The sequence below is a fragment of the Hippocampus bargibanti genome, linkage group LG01, assembly GCF_051943395.1.
Source record: "Hippocampus bargibanti isolate YZ-2025 linkage group LG01, ASM5194339v1, whole genome shotgun sequence".
In the NCBI taxonomy this organism is placed as follows: domain Eukaryota; kingdom Metazoa; phylum Chordata; class Actinopteri; order Syngnathiformes; family Syngnathidae; genus Hippocampus; species Hippocampus bargibanti.
This window is the reverse complement of record NC_142734.1, coordinates 27,170,196-27,186,085: the sequence shown is the minus strand read 5'-3', so window position 1 is coordinate 27,186,085 and position 15,890 is coordinate 27,170,196. Positions and strand designations below refer to the sequence as shown.

The following is a 15,890-nucleotide window of genomic DNA, read 5'->3' as shown; positions in this document are numbered from 1 at the left end:
AATATGGTCCCCAGCTGCTCCTCCGCAAGTTGAAAGCATACAAAGCAGGCCCGACAGCCAGGCCTCAGAATGGTGATGGGGGGGTCGCTATGGCAACCTGATGAGGTGACACCCCGAGAGGAGCGCCGGGAGCGGACTCCTGCCCCAGCAGCTTTGCTCTGCGGCTCCTCCATGCGTGCCAGAAGTAATTTATGTTGTGCAAACTTCGTCTCGCTGAATATTTCACTTGGGCTTCATGGGAAACACAAACAAGCGTTTCCTGGTTTTCCTCAATCGACTTCCATCCAAGAAACTTGGAAGCTTTCTCCTTCAAATGAACAATTTATTGATGCATGTTTTTTTTGCAGGTATGTCAACAGCTCTCTCTCCTTTCTCCAATGACATCGGCGCTAACAAAGGTTAAACGGCAGAGCTGCAGGGGCGGGGGGGTACATGACCTAAACACCTTGTGGTCGTGTGTCGGTGGAGTCTTCGTACATCAAAACATTTCAGTGCAGTGGGGGTAAAAAGTGTACACACACCCTTTCAAATGCCACGTGTGTACAAAATAAGATTTTATATCATCTTAATCTTCTTTCCCTTTTGACTTTTCCCTTCAAAGGGTCACCAAAGCGAATCACTGTTATATCATCTTCAACTAAGGTAATAAAAAATAATTTTGGTGTAAAGCTGCTAAGTGCCTGGAATGATCAAAAACATTTGTATAATTTTTTTTTTGGTAAAGATTAATCTTGGTATTTTTTTTTTTTTTGGAAAGATTACTTTTGGTGCTTTTTTTAATAAGACTGTTATCCCAACCAGCATTTGAACAGGGGTGTGCAGACTTTTTATATCCGCCATACAAACCGGAACAATAAGTACGCCTCGGTGTCATGTTATAGATTTAAAAATAAAAATAAAAAAAATGCTAAAATCAAATGACACGGCCCGATTTTAGGACCCTTTTGTGGTTTCAGTCAGACGGTCAACACAGTAACAACAAACCCCCACCACCCGCCATTACACCGCCGTTCAGATTCTATGAAACAAAACAAATTAAAGCACGGAGTAAAAAACAAAATATTGTTTTGGTGAGAGCACAAGTAGGTTGAATTAACCTGTCTGCTTTTACCAAGACAATAAGCGCTCGCTTTTGCCTCGTCATTGCTGTGGGTTCAAACCATCCCTGTTTCCTTGAGTCAATTCCACTTGTGTGAAAAGGATTCACTCAGACATCGAAGTGGAAAGCCCCCCCCACACTCCTTGAAGAATCGTTGTGACAGCAAAGTTAGCATTTAGCATACGCGATGCTAATTGTAACGGCTTGACTTATCTAAACTTTTCTCAAACACAACCCGCAAATGGCCCAAATTGAACAGCGCGGCGACATACGAATACGTCGTCACGCCGCGGCTCTGATAGGATTATTGCCGCCATCGTTACCATCTTGGTAAAAGCAGACTTCCATAAAAGGAGCGCTCATCAATCACGCGGATGTGGTCCAATGGTAAAAAAACAAAAAATTGGACCCACCCGTAGCGGAAGGTCAAACATGTCACTGCTCTGCCCCAGTTGCGCCACCTGCCATCCCATTTGTGTCATTACACAAATAAATGGTCATTGGTTCAACAAAAATAAAACGAATTTAACAACAAAAAAAGCGAAATAGCACTGTTGGGGGGAGAAGCCGCATGACATGAATGACAGTGGGGTTATTGTGATTGTAGTTGTTTTTTTAAACAGAACTTGAAAAAGCAGATCATCTGCGTATTTTGGCATTCACCCATTCATCTTTTCAGGGATTCAAATGACCCCCACCCCAATATAACAATAACAAACACGGGCCTGGATCGCTTAACGTTAGGCTCGTGGTACAGAATGGATCCAGTTTGCGGCATGTTTTGTTATTGTGGCTACTTGAAACCTTTTTTGTGTATTGATGACTTGAAAATATTCCAAAATGGTGCTTGAAGATTTTATGACCGTAGTAAATTCATAAAAAATAGGGGGAGCGCGGTTATGGGGAGGGGAGGGGGTCAGTAGTTTTAGTGGGTAACATGTCAACAGACAACATCCAAGAACCGTATGGAGTGTAGCCCGAAATGTAAAAGACACAGCATGCAATGGACACTGGGATACAGCAGTTGATGATCCCCATTCAGTTTGTTTTAAGATGCCCCCCGCACCACAATAACAACCAGGTAGTCCTCTTCGCTCTTGGCCAAAGCTTTAGCAGAGGAATCCAGGAACCGCTGGGAGAAATCACAAGGAGGGAAAGCGTGGAGGACCCCCGTGGTGGCGTCCTTCTCGCGGCCCCCGCCACCCCCCACGGGCAGGCCGATGACTCCCGCTGCCCGCTTTTGGTTGAGGTAGGACACCAAGTTGCGGAGCGGCCGGCGGGTGGAGACAGAGTCGGATGAGGCGCCCTCGGCGGCGCAGGGAAGCGCCAGCAGGACGGCGTAGCCCCCTGGCCCGGCCGCCTTAATGCGGCGGGAGACCTCCTCCAGCTTGGGCTGGTCCAGGCGCAGGCGCTGTGTGATCTTGAGCCTGCACACCTGCTTGCCGGTGGTCCCGTCGGCCAGCAGCCGGCTGGCGATGTCGCCGTCTCCCTGCAGCAGGTGCATGTCTGCAGGGAAGTTGCTGTTTTTCAGGAGGAGGGACCCCCGCCACGCCGGCGTCAGCTTGGCTACGTCCGATTTGGTCGAGCCCCCCCGGGAGGCCCCCTCCGGGCGCTCCCTCTTTGCCACCCCCTTGCCCCCATTGCCCGATTTGCGTTTGCGTTCTCCAACCGGCAAAACGGCGCTGCCCGACAGGCCCTTGGGTCTCCGCTCGGCAAGGGGGGGCCCGTCGCCCCGCGGGGGCCGCTCCGATTCGCTGAAGCGGCCGCCGAGGGTGCCGTCCAGGGAGGGGCGGCGACGCCTGGCTGTTCTGTCTGAGCCCTCAGGTGAACGGTCGGGGTGCCGTTTGCGCTCCAGGGACCAGGGCTCGCGTGCACGCCGCTCGCGGTCTGAGTGTTCGGGGAGCTTGAAGGGGGAGGCCCGCGCCCGCAACGTCGCCGGATTGGCCCACTCGCCACCAGGGAAGAGCTCCCGGTCCCTGAAGTGAAGCGGCGGGGGGGTCCGATCTCGGACCCGAAGCGGCTCCGGCGCCGCGTCAAAGGAAGCGAGCGGGAGCGGTTGCAAAAACTGCTGTTGGTAACGATGCTCCGTGTCGGCAAAGTCCACCCGGATCCTCCTCTCGGGGCCCCCCAGTGGGAAGCCCCGCATGTGCGTGCAAGCTGCCTGCGCCGCGTCCAGGCTTTCGTATTGAACGTAAGCCCAGGTGTCCCCCTTGAAGTAGTCTATAGTCCTGATGGTGCCAAAGCGGTCAAACTCTCTGGCAAGGGCGGCCAGGGCCACCCAGTGGCCCAGGCCGCCCACCCACAGGCGCGTGGTGGGCGTGGCTTTCCCGTAGCCGATCTTGACAGGGTTGCAGCCCACGATTTTGCCCGTCATGCTGAGCTTGGCGCGGCGCGCCATGTCAAGGTTCTCAAATTTCAAAAATCCGTACGTGCTGCTCTGGTCCCGCACAGGCCTCTTGATGTCCACCTCGGTGATGACGCCGAACCTGTTAAAGGCCCTCCTCAGGTCGGCCTCCGTCACCTCTGTGTCCAGGTTGCCCAGGAACAAGGTGCGGTTGGCTCTTTGGTCGTCCTCGGGCGAGACCAAATCCTCCTCGCGGAAGGTGACCCGCTCGGCTGCGAAAGGCGGTCGGGCCCGGGTGTCGAATAGGGACAAGTCCCGCTCGCGCTCCAGCTCTCGCGGGAGGGGCGGCGGAGGGGGCAGCCGACCCAGGGCGAGCTGCTGCAGCCGGTAGTCTCTGTACCCCAGGCCGGCGGGTGACAGCGGCCTCACCAAGTGTCTGTGGCCCGGCGCGGCGGCGCCGTAGAGCTCTCTCTCGACCGGCGAACGGCTCCTCCGGCGGTTCAGGTACACCGCCTCGATTTTCAGCGGCCTGTCATAAAGCACCAGGCGGCCCCTGGCGTGCTTGGCCGCCCGGGCGTCCTCCGGCTTCCGAAAGTTAACAAAGGCGATCCGCTCGTCGTTGCTGCGGCTCAGTTTGACGCTCACGTCGCCGAATTTCTTGAATTCGTGAAAGAGGCCGTCTTCGACGTCCTCGTCGCTCAGCTGGCTGCCCAGGTCGCTGATTTTCAGGGTTTTGTACTCGCCGTCGGCGCTGAGGGCGAGCAGCCGCTGGTCCCCGCGCGATGCGCTCCTCGCCGCGGCCAAATTCAACGAGAGGCTCGCGCTGTTGTGGTTCTTGCTCACGGAGCCGGCGGCGGGCTGGCAGCTGTGGTTGTTGGCCAGCCGACCGTGGCCGTCGAAGTCTCGCTCCCGTTTGTCGCCGAGCAGGCTCTTCCTCGTCGAGCCTCCGTCGCTCTTGCCGTTATTGTGACTCCCGCCGGGCAGCGGCAGAGGAGCCGTTTTCTTGCCGCTCGGGTGGCATCCTCCCCGTTCGCGAATGTCGTCCAAGGCCCGGGAGCGTTTTTTCGGCGGCGACCGCTCTTTACCTTTCATTTCGGTCCACGCGCAGACGACCCTGGAGCACCCGGGGCGGGGGGGGCTTGCAACAATTCTGCGCGCGACCGCAGAATTTTTGCCGACGAAATTTGGGTTCTTTACCGTGCCCGAGGCAAAACAACGACGGTCGCCATTTTCTCAAGATTTCGTCTAGGTTCCCGCCCCCTCACAAACGATTGGTCGGGAAAGTGGGCGGAAGCGATGAACGCTAACGTCAATAAAAAAATAAAAAAAAAATAGCGGAGGCAAAAATGAGTTCTATCCACATCACCGTCAAATAAAAAAAATCTTTACGATATATTACTATACTATTATACTATAAAATAAAATGTCAAAGAGGACATGAAGGTAGCTGGTGTGAGAGAAGAGGATGCACAACACCGGGTTAGATGGAGAACACTGATTCACTGTGGCGACCCCTGAAGGGAAAAGCCGAACAAAAGAAGATACAGTACTACTTTACTACTTAATTTGAAACAGAATTGAAGAGTCGCTGGGTGATTACGTCAGCGCTGTGCGTCGAGGATCGGCAACAGGGATACTCGCGTTTGTTGTTGTCTGGGCGGTTTTTGCTCCATGTCCAGTATTTTGCCTCCTGCGGTGGTGGTTTCAAGTGCTTGAGTTGAGACGAAGTGACCACACGGTGGTAGTGTCACTACAGATATACGTTCCAGGCCAGCGGTTCTCGACGTTGCATAATTTTGCCATTGTCAAAAAAATCTCAGATTTGACTTCCCCTTTAAAATTTACAAACCGGATCAAAATCCGAAAGGGATTATCCCCACCCACATCTCTCCCATACATGACAACCTTGGCTAATAGCTGCCCTTATAAATTATTACAATTCCCGGATAAAAGTTGTAGTATGCCGTACATTATTTGAAATGATAAAAAACGATAACGCAGCGGGAAATGCAGTTTACCGCGCATGCGCACATTATGCTTTCATAATCGACCGTGCGCAGCGATAAAAAATCTATACATATGATCGACTATGTATTACTTTTACTCCCCTTATTAATGATTGCTATTCCCCTTATTAAGCGATAATAAACCTGACAAACACAACCGACACATAATTATTTAGTTGAGAATAAAAACAGAGATATAATAAAAACAAAGGCAATTTGTTTGAATTATTTTATTTACTTAATAACACCACAAGCAATTATTTCATTTTTTTCCTTAGTGCTCTCCCCACACGTGGTAAATTTAGTGTTGCTTATTATATGCAGCAGTGCAGGATTTAGCAGACTTCATCTGTTTTAAAGATGGTTTTGCTCTGTAGCACAAACTCACAATTTAGCTTCATCTGCAATAACAATGTTAAAGGACAACCGATGTCACTTTTTTGTTTTTTAACTGACATCAGAAAAACGTTTGATAGCATCTAAAATAGCCAAAACACGCAGTATGATATTTTAGTCAATGCAAAACACCAATAAAAATGACTTAAAGTGTCCAAAATCTGCAAAAAAACTGAGCTGCGAATTGGGCATTTTCAGAAAGTCCCGCCCCCAGTTCGTGACGTCACGCCAAGACGCTTTGCATTGATGGAGAATCTAAACAATGGCTTCATATTCAGAGAATATGCTTTCTTGTTACACATCCAGTTATGAATATGATTCAAATAGTTCTTAAGAGGAAAGCATACATGTTTGCAATCGATTAAAGAATTTATTCCATGCCATTTTGAGGCAACATTGGGGCAACAATGGATCACCAGAAAAGAGGCACAAAATGGCGACCTCCAGTGGCCACCTCCGCTAACACAGGCTTAAAAATTCCTTATATGGAGCTTGGACTCCCTTTTCTGGCGGCTTTTGGGTGCAACACCGTTCGCAGACCAAACTTGTACAGCAAAATACATTGACGTGATGGAAGGATGCTACAATGCGTCTTTTTTTACGGTCAGGGGCGGTCCTTTCATGACGTCACGTACGGACTCGTCACCAACTCAAAAACAAGACTTCCTGATTATTCAGAGTAAGTCTTAAAACGTAAAATATAGCTATATGCGGCGGAATCTTATTAAAATACGCTCATTACAAGTCATTTGAAGCCATTTTACAAATTATGGACACAACTTGTCGGGAGACGTCGGTTGTCCTTTAAAGTATCAGTTCCCATTGTTAGAGAAGCGGTCCGCAGCCATAAACGGGATATTGTGCTCCGCAAGAAAATGGCAGAAGAGAATTTCAGCATTCATGACTTTGTGGGATGCCGCTGGATCAGCATTAGATACGAAGTGTTTGGTCAATGGAACATGAGACTTGCTTTTGGCTACATTTTCCACATGTCCGGCAGTTTTAAAGTGGCTCTTTAGATCGTGAAATCCACTTGCAGCAACTTTTACGTCCTTTTTACACGGAACGCAGAACGAAAACTGACACGCATTTTCATGCTTCATCGACAAAGACTCAATAACCGCAGAATTTTTTATCATATAAAAGTTGTTATACAACGTACACAATTCAAAATGATAAGAGTGGAGAGTCTCCACTTCTCTCTTCATTTGGGATTTAACCAACAAGGTCTGAGGAGCTCCCCCGGGGCGAGCGAAGGTGGAGTCTAGAGCGAGCAACTCAAGCTTCCACGTTTTGATCCACCCATTCAACACAAGACAGCGGATGTTGACAAAGTAAACGTTTATTTATGGTCATGCTATCATGCGATCAAAGAATAATAGTGTTGCAATCGTGTTTTTTGGTCTCATTGATGTGAAAACAGCCAGGAATTCAGTATTCTCTCTTTTATTGATTGGTTGATTGATTGACTGATTTATTTATTTATTTATTTATTTATTTATTTATTTATTTATTTGTCTGTTTATTCATGTACTTATTTGTTTGTTTATTTGTATGTTTTTTAATGTAATTTTTGGTCCGAATTATTCTGTTGAAATGTCTCCAAGCTGGTAAAGTGAAACCTGATAAAGAGTTTGTGTGTGGGACCTTATTCGCATCGATTTTCTGAAAAATCTCATTTGCATATTTTTGTGTTGTGTGTGTGTGTGTGTTTGTGTGTGTAACGTGTTGGTACGTGTCAGTGGGACACTAATGTCACTCAAATTGCTAAGAGATGGAAAGCCGAGCGTTTTTTTTTTTTTTTTTGCAAATTGGCAACGGACATCAAGCGTTGTTGCATTTTTTCTTTTTAAATCAAATTACTATAAAGTGCATCTCAAAGAAAATATTTTTTTTCAAAAGCTGAGAATAATAATTATCTGTTTTTTGTGTCCATAGAACCCCTGCAACTTTTGGCGATTTGCTATATCGATGGTGCTTTCTACTATCTTTGTGACTGCTTTATTTCCTCTACATCAGGGTTAGGGAACCTATGGCTCTTTTGATGATTGCATCTGGCTCGCTGATAAAACTAAATACATATTCTCGCTTTTACAGTGTTCATTTAGCTGTTTGGGCGGCAGTTGGCGGGAAGCGCAATTTTGATTGGATGATACCGACCTAGGTGGCCGTTGATGTCGAAATAGGTAAACGGCCCCTTTTAAATAAGCCTGACGAGTAAAACAATGACAAAAATCGTACACTTCAGGTTGACTGGACCGAAGGATTCGCCTTTGCGGAGAGAAAAGGTTCGTGATTCTAATTTTCAATGAAACAATACCACGAATGAAACAGTTGGATATCAGTGGCACTTTGACAAGCCCCATGCTAACGTTAGCCTCAATATACTTCTGCGAGAGATAGCAGAAAGCAAGCGTGCAAGCTAATGAGCTGTGTGCAGGCTAGCTAGCAGTAACTTGCCCATGGGCCCGGCAAGTTGACTTTCATTCCGATCGTTTGGCTGGATTATTTTTTACCAATCATGAGGAACGGAAAACTATTCATAGTAATGTTGAGTACAGTCACAAAGTTATTTTAAATTCTGACATTTTGTTGAAATCACGTGTGTGTGTGTGTGTGTGTGTGTGTGTGTGTGTGTGTGTGTGTGTGTGTGTGTGTGTGTGTGTGTGTGTGTGGCTCACTGAAAAACCTTTCCAAATATTTTACTTTTATGGCTCTGAATAGTCAAATAGGTTCCCAACCCTTGCTCAATATGATAGTTGTCCATATTAAGCGTTTTCTTCCAGCTTCAGCTGTTGTTAAAGCGCTATATAAATCAATATGTATTGTATTGTATTGTATTGTATTGTATTGTATTGTATTGTATTGTATTGTATTGTATTGTAAATATAGATGCAGCAGGGTGGTTGATACCTTTTGGCTCCGTGAGTGGGTGCTGGGAGGAATCACTGGGAGTTGGAATATGTGCATGGGGAAGTTGTCAGGCAGCATGGCCGTCATGTCGGCCATGATAAAATGCTGCCCGGATCTTTGGCTTTCATTCGCAACGCCATCAGGCCCGTCGGCTTGTAATCGTTCTCCGGAGGCTCGGCGCCAGGGAAGCCGTGCAGGGAGTAAAGGCCGTTGATAGCCGGATGGTGCGGCGGGTGGTGGTGGTGGTGGCTGGGGGACGAGGGGATGCCCATGAAACTCTGCAGGTTGTTGTGAGGATGAGCGTAAGCACCCATGCAGGAGGAGGGTAAAGATTCAGGTCCGAGGACGCAGCTGGCAGCCGACGTGCCTCCAACGACTCCGGAAGCCGCCGGCCAAAGGTTGCCCTGCATCTGGGTTTCGGGAACACATGTGTGAATGCCTTAAAATACAACTTGGAGGTTTTGAGATACCAGTTCAATGGTTTTATTTATTTAGTTATTTGTCTTGACTTACAAAAGCAAACTTGAGATACGAGCGCTGTCGGGTCAGCGGGCAACTCAACTTACTTCACAAGTAGCAGCAATTTGCCAAATAAGAATATAGTCAAACCTCTGTTTTCTACCATAATCCATTCCACAAACCTGTTCAAAAACCGATTTGGTCGAAAAGCAAAACATTTCCCATTACAATCAATGTCACGTTTTGGTTTGTGAACAACAGGTGGCAGTGTAGGGCCCCGCCTGCAGCTCCAAAGGTGCTAGTCATTTTAATCAGTGGCAGTTAAAAGGAATCCCGGCACGACCAATCAGTGTCAGGTCATTGTTTGTTTCACCCTGTCAGGTTTGTTTCATCTTGTCATGTTTTACTCATGGTTTTGTTAGCTACTTTGGACTGTTGTGTTCTGCTGACTTTATTTCCGACAATTTCTCTAATACACCCTGCTGCCTGCATTTTTGGGGTCCACCACCAACTTGCAAATCATGACTATCACTGAATATTCTGCAAGCCCCCTCACTGCCCATCTTTAAAACCCACCTCAAAACTCACTTGTCCTCTTTGGCATTTGACTCAGCGTGATTCAGACTTGATCTTAGTTTTACTCCCTGGTGCTTTCTACTATCTTTATGACTGCTTTATTTCCCGTATATGATAGCTGTCCATGTTAAGCCCTTTGTTACAGCTTCAGCTGTTGTTGAAGTGATATACAGGTAACATCTGAGTTACGACCGGCGCGAGTTACGACCACCTGTACTTACGACCACGACTGCCAGATGCTTTTTTTTTTTAAATCTACGCCTGGCACCATAACCCGCAAGCTGCCGGCAACACGTACTACAATTTTGGCCAGCCAGCATGTCACACGCTCGCACAGCAATGTTTTGCGTGACTCCACTGAATACAGTAGTTATACAGTGCAGATACCATCTCGGCAACATCTGCTGTTGTACTGAACCTCGCCTGAGATTGTGTTTCAGGCAACCTTCTGGTGAATTTTCAACAGCAAACATGCGTGGGAAGCCGTGCGTATTTGGGTCAGCAGAATGCGTGCGCGCCGACACGAAATGGTAAGTATAAAATTTATAAATAAACTGTACAGGAAACAGTTTGGAATCATTACAGTTACAGGTAAACAGTCATAAAAATCGTTAATATGAAATATAAAATGGTAAAAAAGACACTAAAAGTGATAAAATTTATAAATAAACTGTACAGTAAACAGTTTGGTATGCCGTACATTACAGGTACAGGTAAACAGTAAGAAATATAATATGATAAAAACGACACCAAAAGGTATAACATCTATCAATAAACAGTACGTTAAACAGTTTGGTATATTTTACAGGTACATGTATACAGTAAAAAAAATAGATACGAAATATAAAATGATAAAAATGACACTAAAAGTTATACCATTTATAAAAGAACTGTAAACAGTTTGTTGTATAATAGTATCCAAAAGAAAACGTTGCTTAAAAACAACAGATTGACATTGTATACTATCTTGTTGTGTAAACGTCACGTTGGCCATTTTAAATGGATTTCGACTTACAACTATTTGACTTAGAACCATTTTGTCGGAACGGAACACGGTTGTAACTCGGATGTTACCTGTATACTGTAAATCAATATGTATGTGTTGTATTGTTTGTATGTATGTATGTAATCAATGTTTGTTTTTTTATCGTGATTGAACAATACAAACACGTCAACTCTCAATGGAGTGCTACACGAGGATGATGCGCCGGTCACAATGAGACGCGACATGAGGAAGTGACGTATAAGAAAGCGGAGGTGAGTCCAGTTTGCATTGAGGTGCGGTCAATTTGCTCAAGAACCCATTTTCAGTTGTAAACCAAGGCATAGAAAAACCGAAATTTCTGGTCCAACCAAAATGAGAACCGAGGCGTTCGTAAACGCAGGTTTGACTGTCTTCTTCTTTTCCTTTTGGCTTTTCCTTTCAGGGGTCACCACAGCGAATCAGTGTCCTCCATCTTCAGAGGTTTGATTGGCATGTTTGTTAAGCCAAGCTTTACGTCGGATCCCTTCCTGACACAACCCTCTATATTTATCCGGGCAGGGTTGACTGTAATAATCATCAATTTTAGTTAAAGGGGCTTTGATCTGTTTATTGTCATCTTTACACCGCCCGAAACTCAACAACACGAAGCAGCTGATTTGAGACGTACCTGGTAGGCTTCATGGCGGGGGAGGAGGGAAATGTCGTACGTTGTGCCAAAGTGGTTGCGGACTTCCTGAATCTTCCCGAAGCGCTCTCGCTTTCTCCATTTGGCGCGCCGGTTCTGGAACCAAACCTGCATGCACAATTGTGTATTATGGGTATTAACAGACGTCTGTGAGTAAAGAATCTGTTTTAAATTAGACATCCTATCTGTTGGAACAAAGAACCGTGTCCATATTTTGACCCCACCACATTGCACTCAATGTTCAAATGGGCAAGGAGGTCAAATGTGACAGCAGAAACCACAGGTAGATGATTCACATATTTACATTTCAGTAGGTTCATGCTTTTCATTGCTTTTCTTCTTCAATAGAAGTCTCAGTTGAAATTAGTATTTGTGTCTATCAACAGATGCGATGCGAATGTCATTTTACACGGCTGACTTGAAAGAAATATAAAGTAGAGAATACAGTATATAGGAAAGGGAAAAGAAGCATCCTGAGTGGAGTTTTATAAGCATCGGGAGCAAGTGCCAAAAATCCATCCATCCTTACAAGGTAGAGTAATTCATATAATAATAAATCGATTAATTACTTTTGAAAAGATTTATTCGTGGATTCTTTGGTGCCTGTAAATGAAGTCATTACATGTGGTTTTCCTCGTTCCTGCGTGATCGGGATGCCCAATTATGATTCAAAAGCCATTACAAGAAATTCCACCTTTTCAAAGTGGTGGCCTCCCGGAGGCTTTCAAGATACCACTTTGTCATGGCTTTGCCACAAATGCTCTTGACCTGTGACCTTATGACCTTTTGGGGGTGGCATAGAGGCCCAGGGCCATCAAGCCGCCATTTATGTCCAACGATCACATTGATCAGAACAGTTTTCTTTCTCAACTTTTGTCTTTTGAAAGTGGTGGTTGAAAGCACTTACGCTGACAACATGGCTACCAATGGAGGGAGACGAGGGAAATTATACCCAACACTGAAAAAGTAGCCATTTTTCCAACCGAGCTAACCAATTAAAAAATAAAACGGGGCCGGTGGTTTTCAATCCCGGCAAAGAACAGACGACGCAACTGGAATTATTTCCCCAAGTGGTTTCACGGAGACTGTTGCATGTACACGAAACAGTTCAGTGATGGGTCTGGTGATCACCCACCCACCTGCACTCTGGCTTCTGTGAGTTCAGTACTCAGGGCCAGCTGCTCGCGAGCGTAGACGTCCGGGTAGTGCGTCTTCTGGAACACCTTCTCCAGCTCCTCCAACTGGAACGTGCTGAAGGTGGTGCGGTTGCGCCGCTTTTTGTTCTTGCCTGACAGATCAATGGAGTCGGCGATGGAGTCGCCGACAAGCAGGGAGGCGCCTGCCTCCTTCAGCTTGTCCAAGCGCTCATCGACCGCGCCTGAGTAGACCGGGCTCTTCGGAGCGCCTTTCTCATGGGCTGAATTGTGGAGAAAAAAAAATCAAAAGTCAGGCAACAGCGGTGTGTGTGTGTGTGTGTGTGTGTGTGTGTGTGTGTGTGTGTGTGTGTGTGTGTGTGTGTGTGTGTGTGTGTGTGTGTGTGTGTGTGTGTGTGTGTGTGTGTGTGTGTGTGTGTGTGTGTGTGTGTGTGTGTGTGTGTGTGTGTGTGTGTGTGTGTGTGTGTGTGTGTGTGTGTGTGTGTGTGTGTGTGTGTGTGTGTGTGTGTGTGTGTGTGTGTGTGTATGTTTCATTGTTTGTTTTTTGACGTTTTGTTCACTTTTTAGTTTTATTGTATATTAACAACACCATCACTCAAATAACAACAACAACAATTACAACAACAGCAACAATAATAATAATAATAATAAATACATAAATAATAATAATAATACTTATAATAATAATAATAATAAATAGGTAATAATAGTAATACTAATAAATGGTTAATAATAATAAACTTATTATTAAACCTGCTGCTATGATTAATATTGACATAATGAGTTTCTCGAACGTATGTATTATTGTCTTCTGCCTCCCCGTTTTTCCCACGGCAAAGTTTGCCAACCTCATGTAGTCTAGAGTGCGCATTTTAAATGAAAAAAACATAGAAACAAAATCTCACCGCGCACAGTGCCAATGAAAAATGAGACGAAGGGGGTGACGAATCGTTAAATAGGATCCGTCGTGATCTCAGGCCAACTAATTCCCTAATATGCGGACTAAATTTTAAATCCTGTTGCATCGGCGCAAGAAGACAGGATTTCTTCTCCATGAGGCACTGCAACAGTTGCATCCGCCGCGTTGGACAATTTGCCAATTTGACTGGTGAGACTGAGGTTTATTTTGCTCTTAATATTATTGATTGTTATTTTATTTTACTGTATTTTATTTTTGTTGTCGCTTTTACGGTTCGAAGCACATCGCTATACTGACATTAGAGTTGACAAACGAATGACTTTTCCGACTTTCTCCCGCGGCAAACAAGGAACAAGAAAACAATGAAAACAATAACTGGTGACACAATAACTTTTGAGCCATACCCCAAAGCGCATCATGAAAGTTGAAAAAAAAAAGGGAGGGACCAAGTTTTCTGACCACGTCTAAAGCAATGTTAAGCGCACCAGGTCAAGAACTGCACCAAGATCGGATTGAATTTTAATTAAAAACAGATTCTTTTCTTACAGTGTTTTTTAGGTGTTCAATTACCTGACATGTTTCGGCGTATACTTCCGCTTCGTCAGAGTGACCTATACCTGTCAGATCTGACAGGCAAGTCACTCTGACGAAGGCGGAAGTATACGAGGAAACATGTCAGGTAATTGAACACCTAAAAAACACTGTCTGTAGGAAAATAATCTGGTTTAAATTAGATATCAAATAGACAGCATGAAATTAATACAATAACCAAAATCGGATTGAATGAATACACAAACAAATAAATAAATAAATAAATAATAAATAAATAAATAAATAAATAAATAAATAAATAAATAAACAGACCAACCAATAAAATAAAATAAAATAAAATAAAATAAAATAAAATAAAATAAAATAAAATAAAATAAAATAAAATAAAATAAAATAAAATCTCCAAAAGTGCGCATTTTTCTGGTGTTTGAAGATAATAATCCAAGAACAGAGCAAGCAGGAAGACAAAATGAGCTTGTCAAAACAGACCGTGGCCACGTCAATTAAAAGTCTGGGGGACTGTGACGCCAGTGAAAATAAAATCCACATCCGGTATTTTCTTTTTCACCCCAAATTGGATTCTTGCTTTTAATCAATTATTTTCATTTTGTTATTTTCCTTCGAGGTTGTGTTTTTCTTCCTCGCTGAGACAAGGTGCTCTTGGCAAACTCTTGGACGGCAAGGAGCACCTAGCTCGGGTCAAAAGTTTCAAACGGGAATAAACGACTGCATAAATTCACGAATTTATTAAACAAACGGCGATAGTGGCGTTGTTTATTAAGTGTTTTTTTTTAACTGAATGTGTTGACGACCTGGCGTTGTCGGCCAATTGAATGTCTTTGGAGAGCGGGACAAACAGCTGCGCACACGCAAATCATGGAATGTCAAAAATTAACACGATGACTTTTATCCAGACACGTGCAGATACGTACTTTGAGCCGACGGGACAGCACCGACCGATTTTGTGGCACTTAGAAAGCCCAAATAATAATTTAGAAAATATGCAATAACATCCACAGAAATTCGACATGTAATATTTTATTCCTTTTGGGGGTCCCCTGTTGGATTTCAATCGTGACATGAGTGAAACTTCTCATTTGAACTTAGAAATAATTTTGTTTTGTGAGATGATTTGACACTCACAACTTTTCGCGTGTTTGTTGACTTGGCGGATAAGAGAAATTAAACTGGGGTGGGAGTGGCTTTTATTGACTTGTACATGCAGGTTGTTGTTCCCCGTATTGGATTGCTTCCACATGGTCGACTTGGGTTCTACTTCCACATTTTTTTTGGCTGCAAGTTGGGTGGCGGGGTTAAAAACAGATTTGATCTCACTCATCTTCAAAACCCATTGAAGAAAAAAACAAGCTTTTGTAAATGGAACTTGGGTTGACAATTTGGAAAGTGTGGGTGACTGACGGGCGGGGGGTCGGACGGTCTAATGCCAACTTACTTTGGTGGTAGAAAGGGGACTTTGCGGGTCCAGTTCCGGCCTTGAGTTCCTGACCGAAGGCCTCCAAAAACTTGCCGCGTTTCTCCGACGGCGAGGCTGCAGAATTGCACACGAAGTCCGCGAAGCGGCGGTGCGGTCCGGCGCCTGCCGAGAAGGCCTCGGCGGGAACGAGGCGGCGACGGGCATCAGCGCCAACTTGGCGGAGCTCGTCGCAGGGCAGGAAGGAGCCCGACGGCGGGGACGGGCCGCAGATCGGTGGCGTCCGCCCGAAAGTCAAACGCGGCTCCGTTTCCATCTTGCAATCCGATGACTGCTCGCTCGCTCGTTTGCTCGCTCGCGCGCGGGGGAG

At 45.4% G+C, this 15,890-nt stretch overlaps 2 protein-coding genes across 2 annotated transcripts; both read right to left on the bottom strand.

Moving 5' to 3' along the window:
- Nucleotides 1-702: 702 nt before the first annotated feature.
- On the bottom strand, nucleotides 703-4,704 carry rbm15 (RNA binding motif protein 15). Its single transcript, XM_089006525.1, has one exon. The coding sequence runs from the start codon at nucleotides 4,533-4,535 to the stop codon at nucleotides 2,148-2,150; it is 2,388 nt and encodes a 795-aa protein (XP_088862651.1). The 5' UTR covers nucleotides 4,536-4,704; the 3' UTR covers nucleotides 703-2,147.
- Nucleotides 4,705-8,841: 4,137 nt separating this feature from the next.
- On the bottom strand, nucleotides 8,842-15,836 carry alx3 (ALX homeobox 3). Its single transcript, XM_089000921.1, has 4 exons — nucleotides 15,542-15,836; nucleotides 12,603-12,880; nucleotides 11,446-11,571; nucleotides 8,842-9,168 (listed from the first exon to the last, which is right to left on the bottom strand). Exons 1-4 carry the CDS (start codon nucleotides 15,834-15,836, stop codon nucleotides 8,842-8,844), a joined length of 1,026 nt encoding a protein of 341 aa, XP_088857047.1.
- Between the last annotated feature and the right edge of the window lie 54 nt (nucleotides 15,837-15,890).

What these genes read in the sequence shown, in the direction of transcription:
- alx3 (XM_089000921.1), bottom strand. Translation starts at nt 15,836, where the DNA reads ATGGAAACGGAGCCGCGTTTGACTTTCGGGCGGACGCCACCGATCTGC. An exon ending in TCACAGAAGCCAGAGTGCAG is followed by an intron (nt 11,572 to 12,602) that starts GTGGGTGGGTGA and finishes TTGTGCATGCAG; the next exon opens with GTTTGGTTCCAGAACCGGCG. An exon ending in CCCGCCATGAAGCCTACCAG is followed by an intron (nt 9,169 to 11,445) that starts GTACGTCTCAAA and finishes CCCGAAACCCAG; the next exon opens with ATGCAGGGCAACCTTTGGCC.
- rbm15 (XM_089006525.1), bottom strand. Translation starts at nt 4,535, where the DNA reads ATGAAAGGTAAAGAGCGGTCGCCGCCGAAAAAACGCTCCCGGGCCTTG.